The sequence below is a fragment of the Protopterus annectens genome, chromosome 1.part1 (assembly GCF_019279795.1).
Source record: "Protopterus annectens isolate FY-2018-M chromosome 1.part1, PAN1.0, whole genome shotgun sequence".
Classification (NCBI taxonomy): Eukaryota; Metazoa; Chordata; order Ceratodontiformes; family Protopteridae; genus Protopterus; species Protopterus annectens.
The window spans coordinates 1,340,727,976-1,340,751,043 of record NC_056726.1 but is presented as its reverse complement, the minus strand read 5'-3'; the positions used below and the strand labels follow the sequence as shown (position 1 = coordinate 1,340,751,043).

Here is a 23,068-nt window from a genome sequence, read left to right as displayed (position 1 = left end):
AAAGGAGTAATCCTTATGAGGAGAAGCTGAAGGAATAGATTCTTCAGCATCAGAATCCTCATAGGGAGGAATAGAGTATCCCTGTTCTGAAGAGGAGTCAGAGGAAATGGAAGCCTGATCAGAGGAATCATGTTCATTGTCTTGCTTAGGCCTCTTATCAGGAGGGGGATGGGAACCCCTGATCAAAGTAATTAGGTCTTGGGCCATTTTGAGTATCTATTTCTTAGGCATGGAAGTCTGTCCTGGAGAATGCTGTACTTGTTTCTTTGTCTTTAAAACTATTTTAGTCTTTGTCTTGGATGCTGAAGTTGGCTTGATATAAAGCTGTGTAGGTCTGAAAACACCCTCAGAAGCCGATGCCTGATTTCCGAAGGCCCAATACCTTGAGTATCCAGAGGCCTAGTTGTCTCCATGTGGGAGGCGGAGGCGGCCTGTGGCTCTGAGGTAGCAGGTGTCAGGGGCTGCGAAAGCGCCTCACTGAAAACCGGCGAACCAGCGACTGGCCTATAAGAGGCTTCCTCGTCGGTTTTGGACCTCGGATGCCTGTCCTTTTCTTTTTCCTTGCGCTTTTTATGAATTCAGGTCATCGGCTGTTCTGACGGCATTATATAGTTAAACCTTCGGCCAAAGTAATGAAAAGCAAAATCGTACCGACGTTTAATAGTGCGCTGGTTAAATCTAGCACAAAACCGACAACTAGCAATGTGTTGTGGTCAGGGCCTAGGCAAGGAATACAGAAAGAATGAAAATCCTTATGAGGTATTTGCTTCCCACAAGAAATTCAGTTGTTAACTTTTTCTGACATCGGTCTGGAGCAAGAAAAAAGTTTCCCCAATGGGGTACTTAGCTTTATTGAAGACTTGGGTTCTGAAATTCAATTTCGAAAATCTCAGGAGTTGGCCGACCGGCACTTGCGAACTGCTTTTGCTTCGGGCACCATGCGGCAAGGAAGACTGAAGAAAATGGCGTTGGTTGCATCTTTTATACCCCTGGTGCACTGATGTCGGGGAAGAGGCGACAGCAACCGACGCCGGTCCAGGACTTTGGAATTCAGGCCGACTGCGGGTAGCCTGCCAGCAGGATAACCCAAGTGTAATGACTGCAACAGTGAAACACGATGAACATCAGGGACATTTTCCATTGCATCATTCGTCATTGGGGCATCCCACAATTCGATCTTTTCTCTTCTCACACCTATCATTTCCTTCACCAAGGAGTTTCACAGCAAAGCTTGGAGGGTGGATGTGCTGTCCTTCCCATGGACACATCTCTCAGTTTATGCATTCCCCCCTCTGCCTCTTCTTCCCAGAGTTCTGCTAAAGATAAGGGACGAAAAACCAAAGGCTATTCTGTTAACTCCAGATTGGCCCAGGCAGCATTGGTATCCCCTACTTCACAGCCTTTCCCAGGCTCAGCCTTGGCATCTTCACCTGGTTCCAGATCTGTTGGTTCAGGGAGGGGGAAAGTTCCTTCATCCTCATCTTCAAACTCTGCATCTAACTGCCTGGCTAATACTTTATATCTTTCCCAACAGGTGGTTTGAAGTTCTTCATGAGGCCAGGAGGCCTAGCACAATAAAATCCTATGCAGATAAATGGAAGAGATTTTGCTCTTGGATGCTAGCTAAAGGAGAAGACTCTTCTCATCCTTCTCTTTTACTCATTCTTGACTACCTAGCAGGATTGCTTAATGGTGGACTTTCCTTTTCTTCCTTCAAACTTCACGCTTCAGCAATTTCGGCTCATTGTTCTTTTGAGCAACCCATGTTTTCTCATCCCTTGATGAAGCAGTTCCTGATCGGAGCTAGTAATCTTAGACTTCCCGGAAGAGCTCCGACTCCTTCTTGGGATCTTAATTTTGTCCTGGAAAAACTTACTCTGCCTCCCTTTGAACCAGCTGCCTCTGCAGTTTTGAACTTTCTTTTCTGGAAGACTGCTGTCCTTTTAGCTATTACTTCAGCTAGAAGGGTATTTGAGCTGCAAGCCTTAATGGCAGTAGAACCTTTCATTATTTTTCACTCCGATCGAGTTTCTCTGAGAACCAGTCCCTCCTTTATGCCTAAGGTGGTTTCCAGTTTAACCCTTAACCAGTCTATTCACCTGCCTACATTTTTCAACAATCCCCAACATAAAGCGGAAAGGATTCTGCACTCTCTTGATGTGCATAGACAGCTGAGATTTTACTTAGACAGGACTACATGCTTTCGAAAATCTGAACAGTTATTAGTTTTGCTCCTGGGACTCCGGGTAAAGCCATTTCAAAACAGCCATCTCCAAATGGATTGCTCATTGTATTCACTTTTGTTACCTGCAGCATGGGAAGGGTCCCCCTCAGGGTATTAGGACCCATTCTACTAGAGTAGGCTCTACCTCTGTATCCTTTCTGAGAGGTGTGCCTACTAAGGACATTCTAGAAGCAGCTACTTGGTCTTCTGTCCATACTCTCATAAAGCATTACAATCTACCTTTGTTTTCTAAATCCAGGGCTGGTTTTGCCAATGCAGTTTTGCAGGGCCTCCTTACCAACCCTTAATTTGTCAACCTTCCTCCCCCCTTTGTCTTCTTACTGGGCTTTGGGAATCGACCCATATGTTAGGACTACAGCAGTGAAACAAAGAACATAGTACAGCTGTGTACATGTACCATAAGTGTAGATGTTCAAGTGTATTCACTGTTGCACTTCTTGTTTCCCACCCCCATTCCCCCTTTTTTCCTTAAGACACAGACTATAGATTTTTATTTTTTGTATGACGTGTCCAGGGTGCTACCATTCCTGGGTTAGCCTTCTTTTGGGGGCTTCTGACAGTTAAGTCAAGAAAAACTGAGGAAATGGCGTCTGCTGCCTCCCTTTATACCTGATGTACTGACAGTTTTACAACCGGTGGCAGCCAGCGTCATATACCAAGGACTCTGGTATTCTGGCTGACTAAGGGCTACCAGGAGCCGGATAACCCATATGTGAGAACTGCAACAGTGAATATACTTGAACATCTACATTTGTGTTACGTGTACACAACTGTACTTTTTATCAGTTCATCTGAACAGCTAACTTAAAACTTCTGTTCTTGTTTCCAGAGTTTGTCACTTGAATTTATATATAATCATGTGTCTTATTTTAAACATCTCTGAATGTATTTGATTAATTTTCAGCTTTAGTATAACATCTCCCTTCCAGTATTTTATAACAAAAAAACTTTTTGCTAAACGCCTGTAAAGTTCTTCCAAGCTGAGCTCTTTCATGTCCTGCTCCAACTGATTTTCTCTTATTCCAGATTTATTCTATATTGGCATCCATGCAATGTAATTACTGTTTAGTAAATTAATTTTACCCAAATTGTTATCTTTACCATCTTTTTCACTTGAGGAGAGCTCAACTCGTGCTGCTGCATTGCATACAGCCATTTTAACACACCCCATTTGCAGATTTGTTTTCTGATAAGCCTACCTCAGGTGTGTAAAATACTTTGGAAGAAATGGCATGTTACAGAATAGTAAAAATGAGTGTCTTCCCATTGTTTTGTTTATCCATGCAATTTATTTTTTTTATTGAAAAAACTCTGTGTATTAAAATGTCCAATCCTAGGCACGGTATATAACCCAGCAGTGAGAAATTATGCTATCCATGTAAGAACAGCATGGCAGGACAAAATCTTTACTTTAGTAGTGAAAATATTTGTTTGAAAACTAAAAAAAATCCTAAAGGGATCTCCTAAAGAAGGATTCAGTTTTGTATGCCTGAATTGGAGAAAGTAGCATTTTCCAGTTCATCTTCTGAAAGTCCCAGGAAGAGACGGTATTGCATTGAAACAAACAGAAAAATACCAGGGCATGAGTCCCTAGTTCCAATGTTGATATGTAGCATCTTATCCTGTTACACAGACAGCTAAGGCCTGCTCAAGAATTATTTTTTAACTGCTTAAATCAAGCCAGTTGCAGGCCACCATGCTCAAAGGATCTTTAAAGTGCAGCCTGTTTAGGTCATAACATATATGGCCCTTCAGCAATTTTTAGTTTGATAGGAAATCTGAAGTAACAGGTTTACATAGTACTTTTAAACAGTATTTTCAGTACTGTTTTTTTTTTTTTTTTTTTTTTTTTTTTGTGAGATATCTTGGAAGTAGAGAAAGAACTGGATTTTAGTGGTCCATACCCCTAGTAGCTTTTATATTTTTAAGCAGGATAGGGTGCTGTATTTTGAATCTTTTTTTGTAATTTTGCAGAGATAAGGGTTTACACCTTTTTTTATCTTCACAAGCAGTTAAAACAAGCAGCTGATGCATCTGTACATTTTTTTACCTATAGCTTTTATATTTATTCCTCTGCATGCAAGCCATCAGAGAGGGTCCCTCTTAAGTCCTACCAGTCTCCTGTGCATGCTTAAAATAGCTAATGGGGTGGGAGTGCAGTGGATCAGTGCAAGAGCTGTGTCACCTACTCTGATGATGATAAATATCCCAGTAACACCTTCTTTGTAGAAGGACACCTCACAGTGTCATATGACTCTAATGAACACAGACAAACCTGTAAGTTGTTATATCTCACAAGCCTCTGCTTGTAAATGTTTCATCCCCCATGCCTCTGCTTAGACCACCAAGAGTACCAGAACTTTGGTAAGTATGGCTAGACTTAAAAAGGTCTGAGTGGTTGTTAGTCTAGTACACAACTATGAAAAACTACCTGATTCCTGGCTTTTTATAGAAAACCTAATTTAAACATTATCTTGCAGATGAAGAAAAACCTTATTGCAGATGTACTTAAAACATGAATTGCACAAACCATTGTGCATTTCTGAAAGTTTCATGCACTGCCTAGATATTCTCAAAGTTAGCAATAATTTCTGAGTGCTATCATTTTAATTAAATGTTAAGATCTTGCATAAGAAAGCACATGATAGTAGATTATGATCAGGTCATCGAGCACAACTGGCTTATTATTGGTTGAGTCATCGATGCCAAAGAATTCAGCTTGCGAGTGAAGCTCGATAGGTGGATTTTGGCATCCATGTCAAGAACACATACAAATCTGTTAGGAATGCAGTTAAGGTCATAATTCTTTGTAGTGCATGGATATTTATCTGCTCCATGTACTACTAGACACTCAAAATATTACAAAAAAGCAATGCCTTCTACTTGTAAAGCAGTGGGAAGTGATTTATGTCCTTACATATTTTGTGTAAAAGAGAAGCACTTTGAACCAAAATAGTGTCTGTAATGTATTATACAGCAAGGAGATATGAATGTTGAAACAAAGCCATTTCATGTCCTGCTGCTGTTTAATGGTCAGTGCTCTCTGCTTTTACTGATGAGACTCTTAAAACAGCACATAGGGGGTGCTTAACTGTTGCCAAGTACCCTTAGCGATAAGGTCAGGTCTCACGCTAGAGTAATGCTGAGCCAGGATGTGATTTAAGCATTTTTGAAGTGTAGCCACAGCACTCCATGTATACCACATGATGAGCTCATCTGTTGAGATGAGTGCATTATGTGAAGAAAAAAGTTTAGGCAGGTAGCAAAAGTCCCAATACATTTTTAACATTTATGCCCAATAGGGGGAAGAGTTTTACAAACCAGCCGCTTTGGGCATCCACTGTGGTGTGCATTATCCTCAAGATAGGAGAAGAATGATCACAGACTGAGTGCCCTGGCAGAGCTAGCCACTCAACTGTGTAAAACATGGTTCTAAGTGATTTAGTCATATTGACTAATGTTACCAAAATGGGCATGGTAGTTAACTGTGTTAAGTAGGTTGAGGACCCGACCTACTCCAATCTGTGCCAGGGACCCATGCTAACAATGGCAGGGTTGTATGTGCCTTTATTGGCCAGTGTGTGTCCACTATAAAGCCCAGCAGCCCTGGGTCAATAAACTACTGGTCGGCCGGTGTCTAGTTGATCAGCCTGGGTTACCTGGAATAGCTCTGTTGAGCGAAAGCTGGACATAAAACCAATCAACCTGCCAAACATGAACTGAGAATTGCTACACTTAATGTAGGTTCACTGATGGGATGCAGAATGTAAGTGGATGATATGGAAGCAACTGGGCATTGTGTGTCCAAGAAACAAGATGGAAGGGCAGTGCAGCAAAGCCACTTAGCATAGGATCCAGAGTTTACTACTCAGGAGGGGGACAGGCTAGAAATGGTGTGGGAATTGTGGTGAGAGGCAGGCTTCACAAGGCGGGGAGGGATATCAACAGAATTAATGACAGACTCATGGCAATCAGACCCCATTGTAGTGATAGGGCAATATTCATAATCTCAGTCTGTGCTCCACAGCAGGGTTGTGATGGTAAGAAAAAGAGTGCATTCAGACAGCAGTTGCAGGACCTACAAGATAAAGCAGGACAACATGAAATGAGTGCACATATGGGGACAGACAGAACAGGATACGAGGACTGCCTGGGTCCATATGGGTGGGGCAACAGGAAAAAATGCAGAGTAGCCATTTTAGACTTCTGTCTGGTAAATGGCTTGATAGTTAACACATGGTTCAGAAAGAGAGACAGTGAGTCACAAAGTCACATACAAGAGTAGCCAACATGCAACTCTGTAGATTTCCTCCTAGCAAGGAAAAGGCACTAGGGTAGACTTCAAGATTGCAAAGTTATCCCCAGTGAAACAGTTGGCCCACAGCTTAAACCACTGGTTGCCACAATCCGCTGCAAGCAGTGGTCAGAGAAGGCTTTAAGGTCAACAGAGACCAAGCTGAAGACCTGAAAGTTGACTGGATAGAAAGTACAATAGTTCAAGGAATTATTCAGGGCTCTAGCACCCCAAGAAGCGGAGGAAATAGGTGGAGTTGAAGAAAAATGGCAGCGCTTCAAAACAGCTTGCGTTAGTACTACAGAACAGATATGTGACCGAGCCAAGTATGGAAATAAGGTACATAAGGAAAGTTGGTGGTGGAATGTAGAGGTCCAGAAAGTGATCAAAAGAAAAGAAGTGCAGGAAAAAATGGAAGATAGAAAAGACTGACCAGGCTAGGAAGGACTGCCAGTTGACTAACAAAAAGTAGTTAGAATAGCAAAGAATAGGGCATCGCTACTAACTTTTAGAAAGTGACTAAGTAGGTGGTACAAAGAAACTATACCAGGTTGCAAGGCAAAGACAGAAAGATGAAGAAGATAGTCAGACACCAGCAACAACCTGCTTACTAGTCCACAGGACATCAAAGACAGATGGAAGGAGTATTTCCAGCAGCTTCTGAATGAAGAAATCCCCACAGAAGCTGTACTGTCCCCAAAACAGCCTACAATGAGAGAAGAGGAGGAGCTCACCCTTGAAGAAGTATCAATAGCACCAAGGAAAATTAAATCGGGGAAAGCAGCAGGCTCAGATGAGGTCATACCAGATATGATAAAGATGTTGGATGGGATAGGGAAGAAATGGCTGCTGAGAGTACTCATAGCAGTGTGGAGAGAAAGGAGTATCCCAGATGACTGGAGAATAAGCATACTTGTGCCAGTGTACAAGAATAAAGTGGATGCCACAACTGGGCAGTACAGGCATCAGACTCCTGTCACATTGCATGAAAAGTTCTAGAGAGGGTAATTGATCAGTGGATACGCAGAGTAGTAGAATGTAAGATGGGAGATGAGCAGTTCAGATTCATATCAGAATGCAGCATAACTGACCTGATACTTGCAGCGAGACGGTAGAGAAGAAGCTAGAGATGAGGAAAGTCTAACTGGGCATTCCTGGACTTGGAGAAAGCATGTGACAAGGTCTCAAGAAAGCTGTTGTGGGCAGGATTGTGGTGGTTCAAAGTCTCAGAAACATTGGTAGAATTAGTGCAAGCTTTGTACAAGGACCCAACCACTCCAGTACGAACAGTGTTCAGCCTCACAAAGGGGTTCCCAGTGGGAGTGGGTGTACACCAGGATTCAGCTTTGAGCCCACTGCTGTTTATACTGGTGAGTGGACTACATTAGCAAACAGTTTGGAGGGGGACAGATCAACAAAGTTAATGTATGCAGATGATGTGGCATTACAGGCAGATTCTGAGCAGGAACTTCAGCAAAGTATAGAGGAATGGAATGCTAACCTGAAGGCACATAGGATGAAACTAAGCACAGATAAGACTGTGATAATGGCAGCAAATTGGGGAAATCGGAGGATGATGAGAACTGAGGTAGAAGGAAAGATGGTGGAACAGGTTAATTGCTTCAAGTTTTTAGAAGGGGGTGGTTGAGGAGAAGGAAAGTCTGATTGAAAATGTCAAAGCTATAATCAAAGGGGCTGCAGCCTACTGGCGTTGAGTTTCAGATGCAGTCAATAACAGAAGAATGCCAAAGAAGCTGAAAAGTAAGGTGTACAAGACAGTGGTGCAAACAATACTACTGTATCGTACAGAAACCTGGGCAGTAAAGTCCGAGCATATGAAGATGCTAGAGATGATGGAAATAAAGTGTCTGAGAACGTTAGTAGAATGCACACTGGGACAGATGAAGACATGAGGACATAAGAGCAGAAGCCAAAGTAGCTCCAGTTGCAGAAAAGATGAGAGAACAGATTGCAGTGGTTCAGACACATGCAGAAAAGCAGAGGACAGGAAGCAGTTAAGAGGAAACAAGGACATCCAGCAAAGAGGTGCCTGGATTGTATGAAAGAAGATCTGCAACAGTCAAGCATGAGTATTGACTAAGGCAGGTGTGTGGCACTGAATTGTGAGAGATGACGTCAGTTAACATGATACCCCAACCCCATGTAGAAAATGGGAAAAAGGAGGCTGATGATGGTGATGATGTTGACATTTTTAACCTTTATTAGCCAGGTGAGTGAGCTGGTCCAAAAACCCTTTTCAGAGACAACCCAAGTCAGACGTATGTGGAACAGAAATATAAAAATGATAAACTAGCTATCCTACCCTCTCTATCACTTTACATAACCTCTTCCTGTCACCTCATCCCCATTTACACTAATGTATAATCTGTGACAATTGAACAAAGCACGTGACTTTTACTTATTACTACTATGAATTGCCAAAAGGACACTCTTCAGAGCTGCATATAGTGTTTTATTTTGCTTTTTCTCATTGTTCTCTTTGTAACATATTTTTGTCACATCTCTATACCTTACAGTATTGATTATTTTTGAAATGTATAATTTTCAACTTTTTTTTTTTATGTAAAGTCCTTGAAAAACTTTTTTTTTTCTCTGTTAAATGGAGCTTTTCTTCCTGGACCTGTGATGAAAATGCGCTGTTGTGACCTAGTCACTTTCTTGGTAAACAAATGTCAGTAAATAAAGTCCATACATAACCATGCATAACGTTCTAATTTGTATATGGATTAGAGGACAGGAAAGATGAAACTTGGATAATTTATTACACAAATTAAATTAGGCAAGATCTGTACAGCATTTTTTCTAGAGTGGGAGTTTAAATATTTAAGTTATATGTCTAGGTTATGTTAAGTCACTGCCCTGGGTAATGTAGCAGGTGCATTCACAGCCATCTTTAAGGTAATTTTTTAACGAATGGCAATGTATTCATAGCGCTTTTTCTCCCTTTAAGGTTATTTTGGATTAAGATTAAAAATTATCAATAATTGCTTATATTGCTTCATGAATGTTAATTTAACACAGTATATGTATGTGGGTGAGTGTGCGCACACACACACACACACACACACACATATATATATATATATATATATATATATATATATATATCTATATACACTGTGTGTGTATACCTGAAATGATCGAAACAGCATAAGATTGACAGAAAAATATCTAAACTTAAGGGGTATGATCCCGCCCCCCCAAAAAAAAAAAAAAAATTGAAAAACGTAACCTAAACTAACCACATAGAAAGCCATTGAAAAATCTGAGAAAATCAAACCACATTTTTCAGTGTTTTTGCAGGGAGGCAAGCCCCCTGCACCCCACCTTCGAATTATATATACCAACTCTGAGGCTGTATAACAGTGGGAAAAGGACATAAACCTTCCCCTATATAACTTCAGCTTTGTTAGTGTTTTTCAGTTTAGATTTTTTTCTGTCAGTCATATGTTTAGATCTTTTCAGGTGCACCTTCAGATATATATATCCGTAGGATTTTCTACCATCCCAATAATACTCCAATACTATCTAACCTCTTTACTCCTTATACCAACCTGAATTCTCTTCGCTCCTCAAATAAACTTCTTGTTTCCTTAACTAAAACCAATAACAGAAAACTATGTTTTCTGCCTTTCTGTAAAAAAAACTTGAAAAAAAACAAAAAAAATATCCTTGTTTTCCATACTTTCCTAACTAGTGTTCCAGAGACCAGATTTTGCTGATCCCTGGGCTTTGTCTTGGTTCCTGTGTTTCTCCATTTTCCTTGTTTGGTCAGGGGGAAGTTTCTTTACTCACCAGTGAGAGTGGGGAGTACTGAGCTGCCTGTTTGTCCTTAGAGGAGTGGTTTAAGGCAGTAACTTGTAGTCTATTGGCCATTTTGGGTCATTTCCTGTCTTTTCCAGCCCCCTGCTATAAAGTGCGTTTTAGCGCGGAGTTGCCACTGTTGCACACTAGGGCAGCGCCGGGTAAGCAGGTTTAAACTATTCGGGCTACCTAAAGTCCACTCTTCAAATTTTCCCTTAAAACTACCTTCCTCGAACTATACTACTGATCTAATCAGCGTATCCTATAACTAAAAAGATCATCTCTACTTGACTCCAAGTAGACTATTCTCTATCTGTTAAACCTAGCACTTGCTCCTACAGTACTTATCACCTTGATACAGCACTCTTGTCATAGATAGTACCCCAAAAAGGCAAACCCCCATTTCTCGGTCACCCACATCCCCCGGAATCTCTTTTAAAGTTTTTTTGTCTATTCCTTCTAGCATGTCGAGGGATCAGTTGCTAGTGTCCTCTCCTGCTCAGCTGGTGAACCTGGGAATATTGAGGCAATGTTACAATTGCCTCATGTACACAGACAACCCTCTCCTCCTCCCACAAAACACAAATACATGCGAGAGATGCAACTATACAGCCAAACTGGAGGCTGAGCTCTCTCAACAAAGGACTGGCAAGACCAGACAGGAGGAGAAGGTTACCACACACACTATAGACCCAGTCTCACATAGTACCATCACAGCCTTGAATCATACACATAAACACACAAAGACATACTCGGAGGCTCTGATCAAAAATCTACCAAAACAGCAGAGGCCACCAAAGCAGACACCCAAACAACCATCACCTCAGAACACAACACCTGCAACACATAGACCTCACAGTCAGAGTGTCAAACAGTCACAGCCCTTAAGGCCAAACACAATGCCAGACACACTAGTCATTGGTGACTCCATAGTCAGACACACTGACGTCCCGCTCACCAGACTGAGTAAGGAGAGAGTTACAGTAAGCTGCCTGTCGGGCGCTAGAATCCGCCACATAACGCAAGCACTCAGGTCTCTCAACAGCAGGTACAAATACGACTCAGTCATTGTCCACGCTGGTGTAAACGACCTGAGACGTACCTCCTTGGACTACATGAAAAGAGACATTGAGGAGCTCTCTGATTATGTAGCCCAAGCAGGTATGACCCTGACCTTGAGCAGTATCCTACCTTCACCAAGAATGATGCCACAATACAGAGATAAGATGATCAGCTTTAACAATTGGCTTAAACTCTGGTGTCATTCAAAGGGGATCCAATGTCTGTCTGCCTGGGATGACATGCTGGACAAGCCACGCTGCTTTGCAAGGGACGGCTTGCACCTGTCACCCTGGGATTCGGATATTGGCAAAGGCTCTTGCCACCCCCATAGTGCCTTTTTTAGGCAAGGCCCAAATTCTAAACCTACCACCCTAGAACACAAAAAAGGAAAAAAACTAAGGGTAATGCTGCTCAATGCCAGAAGTCTAAATCTCAAAATGCACGCACTCGAGGCCCTTCTCAGTATGGAGAATATCGATGTCTGTGCTGTGACAGAAACCTGGTTCAAGGCTCCTGAGAGCACCCCAGCACTTTCAGGTTTTACCTCATATCATGCGTTCCGGCCCCAAAATCCGGACAATACCAAGAAAGGAGGGGGGGTATCCATATTCATCAAGGACACCCACACCTCAAGACTGGTGGCAACGCATGATGCATCGGAGACCATCCAGGTGCAATTAACCATAGGCAAGACTGCTCTGCAAATTGTAGCATGTTACAGGCCACCCTCACAAACTCAGGAACCTCACATGGCTTTCCTGAAAACACTGGAGGGGATAAATGTATTTCCAAACACCATCATACTAGGTGACTTCAATTACCCTAATATAGACTGGGAACACTACTCAAGCCCAAACACCCTAGCCCAAAAGTTCCTGGAATTCATAAACTCAAATGCCATGGAACAACTAGTCACCATCCCCACAAGAGGAGAAAACATACTTGATCTCATCATCACGAACATGGGAGCACAATGTTCAACACCGGAAGTATACCCCTCACTGGTGAGATCAGATCACAAACTAATCTCGCTGGAGGTCCTCATCCCACCCCCACCTGAAATAAAAAGACCACAGTAAAAACTTCTCAAAGCCGACTTCACACTTCTAAAGACTAGTGTGGTCTCCTTTAAGGCCCCGAGCTGGCGGAGAACAGTACTCAAGCCGCTGAATCACTTACAAATGCCTTCTACCAGCACCTGCAGGACTGCATGGATAAGGCAATCCCAAGCAAAACAAAGACTCTTTGTACCAAAGGCAAGCGTCCAGTCTGGTGGACCCCAGCCATAAACAAACTCTACAACAAAAGGAGGAAGCTACTACAAGATAGAGCAAAATCCTTAAAAGGTAAGACACCTTTGATCACTATAAGTAAAAAACTAAGAGCTCTCATAAAATCATCCAAAGCAAACTTTGAGAGAAAAATAGCTAAAGACTCAAAAGACAATCATAAGGCCTTCTTTAGCTATGTTAGAAACCTGAGAGGAAACTCCCAGATATGCTCAGAACTAGTTCAAAATGATGTGAAGATTACTGATCCTACAGACATTGCCAACATACTGGCTGACAGGTTCAGTGCAAACTTCTCCCCCCCCTCCCCCCCAAAAGCAGAGATATCTATACCAAATGATTGCAGCCCCCCAAACATCTCTAACGCCCAAGTGAGAACTGCCCTCTCCAAAGCAAAAAACACAGCATCCATGAGACCTGATGGTGTCCCCGGCTGTGTGCTCCACGAACTCAATGAGGAATTAAACCCACAGCTAGGACAGCTGTTTAATCATAGTCTCATCTCTGGATACATACCCAGGGAGTGGCGCACTGCGACTGTGGTCCCACTTCACAAAGGCGGTGCCTCCACCGACCCTGGAAATTACCGGCCCATTAGCTTGACAAGCCTTATCTGCAAAGCCATGGAGAGGATCATAATGGACCTCATAAATAAAGACATAGGGAATTTGCAGACTTTGGATCCAACCCAGTTTGGCTTTGTCAAAGGCAGATCATGCCTTTTAAACTTGGTTGACTTTTTCAAACAGTCACCAAAGCCGTTGATGAGGGAAAGGCAGTCCATACAGCCTACCTCGATCTGGCGAAGGCCTTGATACAATACCCCACTCGGGTATCATTGAAAAACTCATCAGCTTAAATGTTAACCCATACATCACAAGATGGGTTGCAAACTGGCTGAGTGACAGAACCCACAGGGTCAGAGTTGCTGGCGCCATGTCAGACTCAAAGCCTGTCACAAGTGGTGTCCCACAGGGCTCAGTCCTGGGCCCGCTCTTGTTTGGCATCTACTTTTCAAGTACAAGCAAACACAGGAGGGTTATGGCTGACAAAGTTTGCAGATGACTGCAAACTGGGCGCCGTAGTCGAAAACACATCTGACACAGATATCCTTCAGAAGGGTCTCACAGAAACGGATGATTGGTGCCAGAGCCATGGCCTAAAGTTAAATGCCAAAAAATGCATAGTCATACCCTTCGGGAAAAACAAGGTTACCCCTAGCTACCATATAGGTGGCAATCCACTGAGCACAGAAGAAGTTATCAGGGACCTGGGGACCCAGGTTGACAGTAGCCTGTCATTCGACACCCATGTAGCTAAAGTAGTTAGGAAAACCTTCTACATTGCCCACCTTATCATGAAGGGATTCACATCTAGATCAAGGGAGGTCATAGTCTCCTATACTCATCACTCATCAGACCAATGATTGAGTACAATGCCCCATTCGGAATGTATCTGACCCGACACTTGCAGCAGCTGGAGAGGCCACAAAGTTCCTCACCAAAAGGATAAAGGGTCTCAAAAATCTGTCCTATGCTGCCCGACTGAAAGAACTCCAGCTCTATTCAGTCGCCACCGCTTGCTCAGAGGTGACCTTTGCCTGACATACAAGGCCATGTCAAACCCAGATTTGATGAATATGCTTCACCTCAAAAATCTAGATCCGTCAGAGCCACAAGGGCGGAGACTTAAACCTCGACACGGCTATAAATAGGACGTGCTGGAGGGATAGATTCATCACCCAAAGACTCCCTATGCTGTGGAACAAAATCCCGGTATATGTGAGGCAGAGCACCTCGCTGGCCTTGTTCAAGAGAAATCTTGACCAATGGATGGGAGATCGCAGATATACCCCAGGGATTACCTCAGTGTCACTGCTCGACAGAGGCACAGCAAAATAATGGGTATAGTTCCCCATACTAAAGGGGTGGTGTAAGCCACAAAACTATGAGCTAGGCTTGTAAATGCCCTCTGGCAGATAGCCTAGTATGAACCTATGAACCTATGAACTCTGCTGGTGCTTCCCTTTTTTCCAACACCATTGGTAAGTACTGGAATCATCTTCCTCCTGAACTTACCTCCATTCCATCCCTGGCTCTCTTTAAGCAGAAACTCAAATTACACCTTAATAAACACTGGTTATGCTCTTGCTTTAACCCTGATTAAACTTGCTCTTTCTCCTTTCTTTCCCACTCCCTTCCCCTGGTAGCCTACCACCTTTCTCAAAGCTTTTTTTTTTACCATGATAATACTTTTTTTCTTTGTTTGCCTGCCAATTATCTTTTCTTCCCCAAATTGTTTAATTTAACTTTGTATCATATACACATTATGTATTAAACTCGTAGAGTGTAGTATTTTTAAACTTATTTTCCTCATATTATTCTTTTCTGTATTATGTAACTATTTGTCTCTGTGGAGCTTTTCTCCCCGGGCCTCTGCTGAAAATGGAAATATATCCAGTTAGACTAGCCCGGTTAACAAATGTAAAATAAATAAATAAATAAAATATATGTGTGTGTGTGTGTGTGTGTGTGTGTGTGTGTGTGTGTGTGTGTGTGTGTGTGTGTGTGTGTGTATATATATATATATATATATATATATATATATATATTTGTGGTTTTGCACATGTTCTTCATGTTTCACTGTTGCAGTTATCACATTTGGGTTATCTGCTTGTAGAAGCCCTCAGTCGGCTTGATTAACAAAGTCTTGGGTCCTGCGTCGGTTGCTGTCTCATCTTCCATGACATCAGGTAGTCAGGGGTACAGGTTCATAGGTTGGTACTAGGCTATCAGCCCTAGGGCCTATACAAGCCTAGCCGTAACAATTCCCTGACTATTTTTTCCCACATTATTTATTTCCTGGACCCCTGTCTAGCAGGGCGACTGACGTGATCCCTGGGGTGAATTTCCTTTCTCCCATCCAATCGTCAAGGTTCCTCTTGAAGAGGTCCAAAGAGGCACTCTGCTTGACATGTATGGGCAATCTATTCCAGAGTCTGGGGAGTCTCTTGATCAGGAACCTATCCCTCCAGCATGTTTTGTTTATTGTGATGACAAGGTTTAGATCCCTGGAGCGTGTAGCTCTGAGGGATTGGGATTTCTTTAAGTGTAGCATGTCCAACAGCTCTGGGTTTGACATGGCCTTGTATGTTAAGCAGAGATCGCCTCTGAGTAGTCGATATGACAGAGTATAGCTGGAGTTTTTAAGGCGGTCAGCGAGGGCATCTGCTTTAGGCCTGTGATTCTTTTAGTGAGGTATTTCTGAGGCCTTTCCAGTTGTTGCAGATGTCTTGAGAGGTACATACCAAATAGGGCGTTGTATTCTATAATGGGTCTAATGAGGGATAAGTACAGTGGGACAATGACCTCCTTTTTTCTGGATGAAAAGCCCTTCGTGATGAGGTGTGCCACATAGAAGGATTTCCTGACTGTTGTGGCGATGTGGTTATCGAAGGTGAGACCACTGTCCACCTGTGTCCCTAAGTCTCTTATCACACTTTCTGTGTTTAGTGTACTGCCACCTATATGGTAATTCATGGATACATGTTTTTTCCCCAAAGGGGATAACAATACATTTCTTGGCATTGAGCTTGAGCCCATGGCTCTGGCACCAAGCATCTGTTTCTGTAAGGCCCTTTTGTAGAGTATCCATATGCCATTGCCATTACATCAGTCTTTCTTGCCTTGCAGTGCCCGAAGCAGAAGCAGTTCGCAAGTACCAGTTGGCCGACTCCTGAAATTTTTGTTTTCGAGTTTCAGAACAGAAGTCTTCAACTAAGCTAAGTACCCCGTTGTGGAAACTTTTTCTTGCTCTAAACCGATGTCAGTAAAAGTCAATTTTATTTATTTATTTACATTTATTGACCGGGAGTGTTCGACTGGACCTAGGTCCATTTTCAGCAGAGGCCCGGGGAGAAAAGCTCCACAGTTAAAATAAACAGACAATAGTTACACTGGATTACATAGCGATTAACAGTATAACATAGCAATTACTTACAACATATTTACAGATGAAGAACATAGTACAATAATTGTATTTCTTGTGGAAAGCAAATACCTCTTAAAGATTTTCATTCGTACCGCATTCCTTGCCTAGGCCCTGACCACGACGTACCTCGCTGTCGGTTTTGTGCCTTATTTAAACAATAAGCTATTCGTCGTCTGTTTATTTACGCTTCTAAATATTTTGGCACTCTGTTCAATTATCCAGATATGGCTTCGGTAAGCCACCCGACTACCTGCATTCCAGAAAAAGCAAAGATAAAGACAGACAGCATAGGTCCAAAGCTGCCGACGATGCTTCTCTTAAACTAGTTGCCAGTTCACTGGTACTCAGTGAGGCACTTTTGCAGTCCCTAATACCCGCGACTTCAGGTTCGCATGCCTCTGCTGAGACCCATTTAGAGTGCGGTATGCCGCTAGATGCTTCAACTGTCGAACCTGCGGATGTCTCTACCTTGGATGGGTCCGGAGCCGCTGTGCAGGCACCGGCTTCTGAGGGTGTATTCAAGCCTACTGACTTGCATATTAAACTGACGCCATCTTCTTCAAGGCCTAAAACTTGATCCATGCCTAGAAAACCGATGCCCAGACCGCATGGTCAGGCCTCTATGCCAAAAAAAACAAATAAGAATGGCTGAAGACCTTATTACTTTAATCAGGGGAAGCCATCCTTCCCTCTCTAAGAGACCTAGGACTGAGTTTGCTTATGATTTTTCTGATCCGAATTCTGAAATTTCTGTTTCCTCTGATGACCAGGATTTACCCTTCTCTGCCTATGAGGATTCTGATGCAGATGACTCTATTCCCTCTGCTTCTCCTCCAGAGGATTTCTCTTTTGGTGAAACCTTGCATACTCTTAGGGAGCATTTTCACTGGGAAAGCCAGGATTACTCTTACTCTAAAATGAAGCTTAGGGATTTCTTATTCTTGCCCCAACACAGGCCTTTAGCTATCCGTCCTGTATTGGACATTGTTGATGATGCCTTTTCGGAATCTACCTTGGCCCCTGACTCTTTACCTCCTGCTCCCAGAAAACCTGATATATATTACAGAGTTCCTGACTCTCTCAAGTTCCTTTTTAAAATCCTACTGCAGATCCTGAGACCATTTCACAGGGACCTAAGGGCATTAAGGCTACTACTGCCAAAAATCCTACCCCCTCTGATAGAGATTCCAGGGTGCTGGGTAGATGGGGTAAGAAGGTATACAATTCTGCAACCTTTGCCATTATGGCCTTAAACTGCCAGTTTTATATGTTAAAGTATCAGCATATTATTGGATTGCGTAAATAGAAAATGATGTTGATTCCGGATTGTGCTGAAAATAAAGATTTACAGGATTTAATGCATTCTGCTGAACAAGTTGGAAAACATACATTGCAATGTGGTTTTGATTCACTAGAGGCATCTTGCAGGGCTGCTGTCACTGGGTCTGTACTTGGAAGGCATGCTTTGCTTAAGGAGCAATCTTTCCCAGATCATATTAAAGCTAAATTGCTGGATGCTCCCTTAAACCAAGACCGCCTGTTTGGCAACAACAAAGCAGAAGTAGTACTTAAAAAGATGGAGGAAAAAGCTAAATCTATGCAAACTGCTAAAGGTTTCCTGCAAGTACAGCCTCCCAGATTTAGTAGGCATTGACTCTCTAAAAATTGGTCCTTTCCTGTCTCTTCCAGGCCTTGTCAGTCCAAACCCAGAACCAGCAGAACACCCAGGCTTCAGTCCAAAGGTACTTACAGAGCTGGGCAGTGGGGGGCTCCCACTTCCAAAGCAGGGAGTGGTAAGACTCCCCCCTATGGTAAACTGTCTCAATGACTTAACTTTAAATCTTCCATGCCCTGAACAACTAACTATTCCCTTAGGGGGAAAGACGCCCAGCAGGCAAAAAATTGGGAACTCATTACCCAGGACAAATGGGTTTTAAATATAGTTTCCCAAGGATACAGATTCCACTTTCACTCCTTACAAACCCAAAACGGTTGGCCAGACCTACCCCCAAATCAGTGGGCAGAGGCTCAAAAGCAAATTCTCGCTCTCTTAAGCATCAGGGTTATTCAGCCTGTTCCAGAAGAGGAACGGGGACAAGGCTTCTACTCAAGACTTTTCCTGGTGCCCAGAAAAGACAACTCCTGGCGTCCTATACTGGACCTCTCTATCCTAAACACATTTTTGGTGATTCCAAAATTCAAGATGCTAACTCTTCACCAGCTGCTTCCTATGCTAGGCAAAGATGCCTGGTTGGCAGCACTGGATTTAAAGGAAGCTTACCTGCACATCCCACTAAGGGAATCCTGCAGAAGATACCTATGCTTCAAAGCAGGCTACATGCACTCTGCAGTGCCCTTTGGGTTATCTACTGCGCCCAGGGTATTCACAAAGTGCCTAGTTCCAGTCATTGCATTTTGCAGGCAAAGAAATATCCAAATATATCCATACCTGGATGATTGTCTAATTCAGGCAGAAAACCAGGGCATACTATTGAATCATCTGGCGTTTGTACAGAATTTGCTAACTTCTCTGGGGTACACCATAAACGAAAATAAATCACATCTTGTATCCTGCCAACAAATTGTATTCCTGGGAGCAAGCTTGAACACAACTTCCCAGATGGCTTTTATAGCTGGTCCTAATGCTATCTGATTTCCTCCTCCCATCCTTAGCTTTGAGAATCTACCCAAATGTGATGACTGCAACAGTGAAACGTGAAGAACATAGTACAGTTGTGTACACTTACCATAAATGTAGATGTAGTCCTAGTTACCCTCCCTCCAACCCCCTGACTTCTGTTGGCTATACCTCTATTCTTGCTTACTGTGTTTAAAGCTTTTTGGTGTATTTGCTTTTTTGTTGGAGGTGTAACCTTATATATATATATAATTGCTTCCCATTATGGGGGCAACTGACATTTGGGGCAAGAAAAACTGATGTGGTGGTGTTGGCTGCATGCTTTATACCCCTGACTACCTGACGTCATGGAAGATGAGACAGCAACTGACGCAGGACCCAAGGCTTTGTTAATCAGGCAGATAACCCAGATGTGATGACTGCAACAGTGAATACACTCGAGCATCTACATTTATGGTAAGTGTACACAACTGTACTATCATTTAACCTTTGTAAGCTTAATCGAGATGGAATGAAAGGCTTATAAATTCAGAACTCTGTAAATTTACATTAGTGTATGTGTGCAGCGTCGACACTTTCAAAGTGTTTGTGTATGCATTTGGCAGTATTTTTGATTTCTTAGAATTATTTTTGTACAGTGTTGTCACATTTATTGTGTTTCTAGAGACCTTAAAAAAACAGAAGAGCAGCAGGTGGTCGAACGAGCCAAAGCAGAAAATCGAATAAAAAACATGGAATTCCTCAGTGCCAAGTCAGATGATTTCAGATTCAAGATAAGAGTTGCAGAGGTTTGTATAAAACATAGAAAGCTGATTAACAGAACTCTGATGATCCAGAGGGAAGCAAAATGTAAGAAAGTACCGCTTTTATTGGTGAGTCTTGATGCAGAGAAAAGCATTTGACAGAACAGACTTGGGACTTCATCAGCAGGGCAATGGAAGCATTTACTTTCTCTGATGCAATTATAAGGTTGATTAGAAGAATATATGAGGGAGTGGAGGTGTGAATTAAAGTGGGTGGGATCCTCTCCGATAATTTCTGCTTGAGTAGAGGAAATAGGTAGGGTTGTCCGCGTTCCCCTTTGTTTGCATTATATTTAGAACCACTGGCAAAGAAAATAATTGACTCAGAAATTCAAGGATATAATTGGTCTGTTAGTCAGGAAAAGCTGACTGTATTTGCAGATTATATTATTTTATACATGACAAAACCAGAAAGAAACACTACAGTGTTGTGGAACATTTTAAGACCATTTCAAATCTTCTCAGGATACAAAATTAATGAAGCTAAAACTAAGGCAGTAACGGTAAGTTATCTACCCCCACACAAATTGGTCCAACAATATCCATATTTATGGGGACATGATAAAATGAAGTATTTAGGAGTATGGATTAGAAATGATTCTGTGGTGGCAGCTAAGTGTATATGGGAAGAGACTAAACAGAAGATAATACAAAAATGAGAAACTGGATGTTTTGTTACATGGATAGGGATACTAAGATACAAGCCATTAAAATGTTTTTAGTCCCTTTAGTCTTGTACACAATTCAGGCATACTTTTATCAACTGGAGGAGAAGCTGTGGATAGCAATTAAAAAAAGAGTTGAAGGATTTTATCTGGGAAGGGAAGACAGCAAGGGTCAAATGGGATAAGTTGACTCTACCAATCGAATAAGGCAGACTAGGATTACCTAATTTGAGGGGGTATTTCAGAGCAACACAGTTAAGGCTCGTATACATAGCACAAGCAGAAAACTATAATTCAGAGTGGAAGGGAATGATGCTGACACTCGCAGGAAGCTCAAGAAATAAAGATAGATTGGGATTTTGGATTCAGACTCTTAAGGAGAACAACCAAAATCATACAGAATATTATATTCATAAAATAGCAGGGAGTGTTCTAAGAACCAAACCAGCACAAGAATGGAGAAAAGAGATTTTGCCAATGGGGTTTACTGGTCAGGGATACAGATAATAGGCAATAGGGGTCTTGAATTTATTGGAGAAAACTGGCAAAGGAACCAATGTATCTGGAGAAAATAACTAGAAAGGGAAAGGTAATAGAATGAGAAGAGGCCAATAATTTATTTGGACTGCAGGTTAGAGATTGCCTTTCCTGTCGAGGACTGGTATCGGAGTATAGGCAAAGATAAAGAAACAGGGGGCTCCAAAATGAAAGACCAGCACTAGTAGAGCTTTTAATAGAGTCTAGAACAGAAGCTGCCATTAAAAAAGGAATAATTAGTAAAGCATTTAAAGTATTGCATGATAACTGAAAGAATCAATCAGAGGAGCTTAGAAAGGATTGGGAAGAGAGCTTGGATTAGCAATTCACAAAGAGACAACTGGAGGATATATGTGTATCACCCAAATTTGCAACAAAGTCTAGAAGATTTTTTCACACTGAGCTTATCGAAGGAAGGACACTGAGGAAACTCGAAGCTATAATATATAACATTAAGTATCCTGTTTTTTTGTTTATTTTGTTCTTTATTTCTTTTTTATTTATAGCACTTTGTGCACTGTGTATTTTTCTAGCTAGTTTCACTGTGTGTGAGGTATTAACTGGAAATTGTCCACTTTTATTAAGCATCTGTTGGGCTGTTTGTTTCTGATAACTTGTTGCAGTTAAACTCTTTTTTTCTAGACTCACTGCTGCTTTTCAACTGTGAGAAACATTTCTGCAGTTTGTTCTAAGTAGTGGGGATATTTGTAGCATTTACATATTCAGGCTTGTATTTGGGCCTAATGTTTGTGGAGGCTGTGTGTCTGAGCACATATTCAGGGACATCTTGGTTTAGCCAAAGCCATCAGGCATTTCAGTGAGAGAGAATTGTTTGAGGTCATTGGCTGACTGAGGTCACCTGGACTACAGCTTAGACCAAGCACCTCATTGGTTCTTTTGAGATTTCTTTCTTAAAAGCTGTCTCAGGTTTCAACTTTCTGTTACCTAAGAAGTTCAGTTGTGAGTGTTCTGCCATTTCACACTGAGCTTATCGAAGGAAAGACACTGAGGAAACTCGGAACTATAATATATAACATTGAGTATCCTGTTTTTTGTTTATTTTGTTCTTTATTTCTTTGTTATTTATAGCACTTTGTGTACTGTGTATTTTCTAGCTAGTTTCACTGAGTGTGAGGTATTAACTGGAAATTGTCCACTTTTATTAAGCATCTGTTTGGTTGTTTGTTTCTGATAACTTGTTGCAGTTAAACTCTTTTTTTTTCTAGAGGCTCCTTTAGTTGGTGGCTTTGCAGTTGCCCGCCCCTAGTGTAAATTTGATCTGGGACCCTCCTCCCAGTCTAGTGTCACTACCTCATTCTACCCAGTACAGGGAGAACATTTGAGAAGGCCAATCAGCTTAGTTTCTGCTACTTCTTTCTCTCTTTCCGCTTAAATTTTTTTTTTATCTGCTTTTACTGTATTTGTGTTTCTCCCTACTTTATTTTGCTTTTGCGTCATCTTAAAAGTACTCAGTTGTATTTATTACTGCTTGGTGTAACTCATTCTAAGCCTTTTAGTTTAAGCACTTGGGCTTCAGACCAGTTGTTTTACATTAAGTAGGTTTGTGGTCTGCACTGTAGTGGCAGAACAGGTAGCTTACATCCTTCTAAGTTGGGAACTGCTGAATGAGGGCTCAGTGTCATTCTAACCGCCCCCACCTGAAACAAAAAAGACCACAGTGAAAAACTTCTCAAAAGCCGATTTCACACTTCTAAAAACT

General features: G+C 42.0%; 1 protein-coding gene across 1 annotated transcript in view; it reads left to right on the top strand.

Moving 5' to 3' along the window:
• Positions 1–23,068, top strand: part of HAUS1 (HAUS augmin like complex subunit 1) — a 545,328-nt gene that overhangs the window by 203,672 nt on the left and 318,588 nt on the right. Inside the window, exon 5 of the mRNA XM_044088993.1 lies at positions 20,008–20,131. Coding sequence (XP_043944928.1) covers positions 20,008–20,131 — 124 coding nt within the window. The remainder of the gene's footprint in view (positions 1–20,007; positions 20,132–23,068) is intronic.